This window comes from Littorina saxatilis, linkage group LG8, assembly GCF_037325665.1.
Source record: "Littorina saxatilis isolate snail1 linkage group LG8, US_GU_Lsax_2.0, whole genome shotgun sequence".
Taxonomy (NCBI): domain Eukaryota; kingdom Metazoa; phylum Mollusca; class Gastropoda; order Littorinimorpha; family Littorinidae; genus Littorina; species Littorina saxatilis.
This window is the reverse complement of record NC_090252.1, coordinates 45,883,625-45,887,459: the sequence shown is the minus strand read 5'-3', so window position 1 is coordinate 45,887,459 and position 3,835 is coordinate 45,883,625. Positions and strand designations below refer to the sequence as shown.

The 3,835-nt window shown below is 45.2% G+C and overlaps 1 protein-coding gene across 1 annotated transcript; it reads left to right on the top strand.

Moving 5' to 3' along the window:
* Positions 1 to 66: 66 nt before the first annotated feature.
* On the top strand, positions 67 to 1,803 carry LOC138974682 (piggyBac transposable element-derived protein 4-like). The gene has a single exon (XM_070347401.1). It carries the CDS (start codon positions 67 to 69, stop codon positions 1,801 to 1,803), a length of 1,737 nt encoding a protein of 578 aa, XP_070203502.1.
* The last annotated feature ends 2,032 nt before the right edge of the window (positions 1,804 to 3,835 follow it).

Sequence of the window (3,835 nt, the reverse complement as noted above, 5' to 3'; positions counted from 1 at the left end):
CTTTGAATCAAGCAACATTCGATCGTGTTATTCAAGTTTTTGCGCCGATATTTTTTCACTCATGGCATGGAAAGTTCTAGCGAATCTGAAAACGAGGAACACTTCGTCGGTTTCGATATTGCGGACATTCCAGTTCGTCCTGATGCACCAGAATCGGACATTGATGTCAGTGATGTCAGTAGTGTGCATACTTCTGATTTGTCCGACTGGGACGATCGTAACAGTGATTCCGAAAGTGATTTTGAGGAGCAAGCTCCGGTTCCAACTGACCGATTTGGATGGGCTTCGGTGACGACGCCAATCGCCATCACACCCTTTGGTCCCCGAGTTATTGGCCCCAAAACCGATGATTTGGGGAATAATCCGAACCAGCTTGACTTTTTTTTTCTGCTGTTCAAGCCAGCAATGATCGACAGCATCGTCACTCAGACAAACAAGTATGCGAGGGAGAAAATCGCCAACAAACCAAACGGCATCGATCCACATTGGCGTGAGGACACCACTGCAGAGGAAGTGAAAGCTTTTTTTGGTGTTTTGATTTTGATGGGGATTCACAACCTCCCAAGAGACGACATGTATTGGAGTGCTGACGATCGTCTTGGTGTGCCAGGTGTAAACAAAGTGATGTCTTTGAAGCGCTACCAAAAGCTGAAAGAATTCATTCACCTGGCAGACAATGACCACCTACCTGACCCAGCAGATGTAAACAGAGACCGCCTCTTCAAAGTTAGGGATTTGCTAGACATGGCAAACCAGTCTTTCCTGGAGCACTACACCCCTGACTGTGACATCAGTATTGATGAGGCCATGGTGGCTTTCAAGGGAAGAAGCACACTACGCATGTATAAACCCATCAAATGGGGCATGAAAGTGTGGTGTGCTGCCGAATCCAACACAGGATATCTTCTCCAGTTTGAAGTGTACACGGGGAGGAGAGCTGATGGCACACAACATGGTCTGGGCCATGATGTGGTGATGAGACTGTCTTCCCCTTTCTTTGGACTGCATCATCACCTGTATTTTGACAATTTTTTTTCCTCTGTGACGCTGATGACAGATCTACTGGCAGAAGGCACATACGCCTGTGCCACCGTCCGATCCAACCGGGTTGGCCTGCCAGTAGGCATGAAGCAGCACCGAAAGCTGACAAAGGGGCAGAGCCTTGTCTTTCAGAAGGACAACACACTGGCATCAGTTTGGCACGACAAGAGAGATGTCAACTTCCTCTCTACCAACTGCAGCAACGAAGACAACAGTGTGCTGAGGTGGGACCGGACCCAGCAAGCCAGAGTTGCCGTGCCATGCCCATCCGTTGTCAAGCTCTACGATCAACACATGGGCGGAGTTGACAACTCAGACCAAATGCGAGGCTACTACAACACTGTGCAGAAGAGCCACAAATACTGGAGATATTTGATGAGCTTTGTGTTCGACGCCTGCATCAACAATGCCTACATTCTGTACGACCAGACAGTGTTAGACAAACCCAAGACGCGCTACGCCCTCCTCGACTTCCGTCTTGATCTTGCGGATCACCTCATTGGGGGATTTTCTTCGAGGAAAAAGCTTGCACCCAAGAGAAAGGCACAGATAGTCAACGAGGCCAACATTGGAGTACACACACTCATCAAGTTTGATGGCAGAAAGCGTGCCTGCATCACCTGCAAGAACCTGAGGAGACAGACCCCAACTGGGCGTGCAGTTGAGTCGAGCTACGGCTGTGGCATCTGCCAATTAAACTTCTGCAGGGACACTTGCTTTCCTCAACATCTTGGTGCAGTGCCAGTGGAAGAAATTGTGTAAATATAAGTGAAAAAAACTGTAAATGTAAGTGTAAATATAAATGTGAAAAGTGATTCATGTGGATGTATCTGCAAAGTGGATATCCAGGTAAGACCCATTTTATTGGCAATTCATTTCTGTCTCTTTTGCACTTTCTTTCATTCAAATCCATGCACTCAACACATAAATATTGCATGTTTAATAAACACATAATAAAATTGGTCTCCATCTTGAAAAATGGCTGCCATGGAGGAGGTAAACAAGCGGCCATGTTGTGCCAAGTAAAGGGTTAAACATCGAGTCAAATTATTCACCAACCTTTCTTATTGCTTTGTTCTCCTCTTTATCCTTCAGAGCGCTCAGGGACTGCGATCGCCGTTTCACTGGAATTTTCACCGCTTTCTTGGGCATTTCTGTCACCGGCTCAAAGACATCATCATCGTCCGGATCCTCGTCTTCCAGCCGCAGATCTGAGGCAAACACAGCACTACTCACACACAAGTTTATTCAGTGACAGTGCGCACAGCAGAAAGCAAGAGGAATTAGATGTATTGTGCTTTGGTATGTGTAGGCGAGAGAGAGAGAGAGAGAGAGAGAGAGAGAGAGAGAGAGAGAGAGAGAGAGAGAAACAGAGAGAGAGAAACAGAGAGAGAGAGAGAGAGAGACAGACAGACAGAGAGAGAGAGAGACAGAGAGAGAGAGAGAGAGCTTGAGAGTGAGAGAGAGAGAGTGTGTGTGTGTGTGTGTGTGTGTGTGTGTGTGTGTGTGTGTGTGTGTGTGTGTGTGCGCGCGTGCATGTGTACGTGCGTGCAGTTCTGAAAGCGTGCGTACATGCGCATGTTTTATCATTTTTTTAAGAAAAATCCTGCAGACGTGTCTTAACTCCAAGGTTAACCACCCATCATGCAAAAGAAAAACAAGAAGGGCAAAGCCCATACGACTCACATGCTTGACCTTGACCTTTACATGACCTTGACCTTCAGGGTCAAGGTCAAATAACTAAACCTAGCAATGACATCATACACTAAGAACTGCTTTACACATTTTTCCTACCAAAATACATGTGACCTTGACCCAAGGTCAAGGTCATCCAAGGTCATGCAACACAAAGCTGTTAATTCAAGACATAGGAAGTACAATGGTGCTTATTGGCTCTTTCTACCATGAGATATGGTCACTTTTAGTGGTTCACTACCTTATTTTGGTCACATTTCATAAGGGTCAAAGTGACCTTGACCTTGATCATATGTGACCAAATGTGTCTCATGATGAAAGCATAACATGTGCCCCACATGATTTTTAAGTTTGAAACAGTTATCTTCCATAGTTCAATCCAACTTTGAAGAGCTCCTGTGACCTTGACCTTGAAGCAAGGTAAACCAAACTGGTATCAAAAGATGGGGCTTACTTTGCCCTATATATCATATATAGGTGAGGTATTCAATCTCAAAAACTTCAGAGAAAATGGGAAAAATGGGAAAAATAGCTGTTTTTTAGACAACATTTATGGCCCCTGCGACCTTGACCTTGAAGCAAGGTCAAGATGCTATGTATGTTTTTTGGGGCCTTGTCATTATACACCATCTTGCCAAATTTGGTACTGATAGACTGAATAGTGTCCAAGAAATATCCAACGTTAAAGTTTTCCGGACGGACGTCCGGACATGGGGGACGGACGGACGGATGACTCGGGTGAGTACATAGACTCACTTTTGCTTCGCAAGTGAGTCAAAAAGACCCTTGACCCAGTTTTCCCCTCATAAAAACAAAATGCAATTACATCCTACCTTGATGTTTACAAGGATAAAGCTCAAAAGAGTGTCAGCAACATTTATTGGATTGTGCGCAGGGAACAGCTGTTGGCGCGGGTCGATATATAATTATATTCAACCCACATTGATCTTCTATAGATTAACCACCAACACTGCGTAATAGATGCATGCGTGTGTAATGATGAAGGCAGGCTCCGTAAGTAGACCAACAGATGCAGACGGTCAGGTTTTGATCTAAAGCGTGTTGTTGTTGTTTTGTCTCTTTTTTTTTGAGGGGTGTG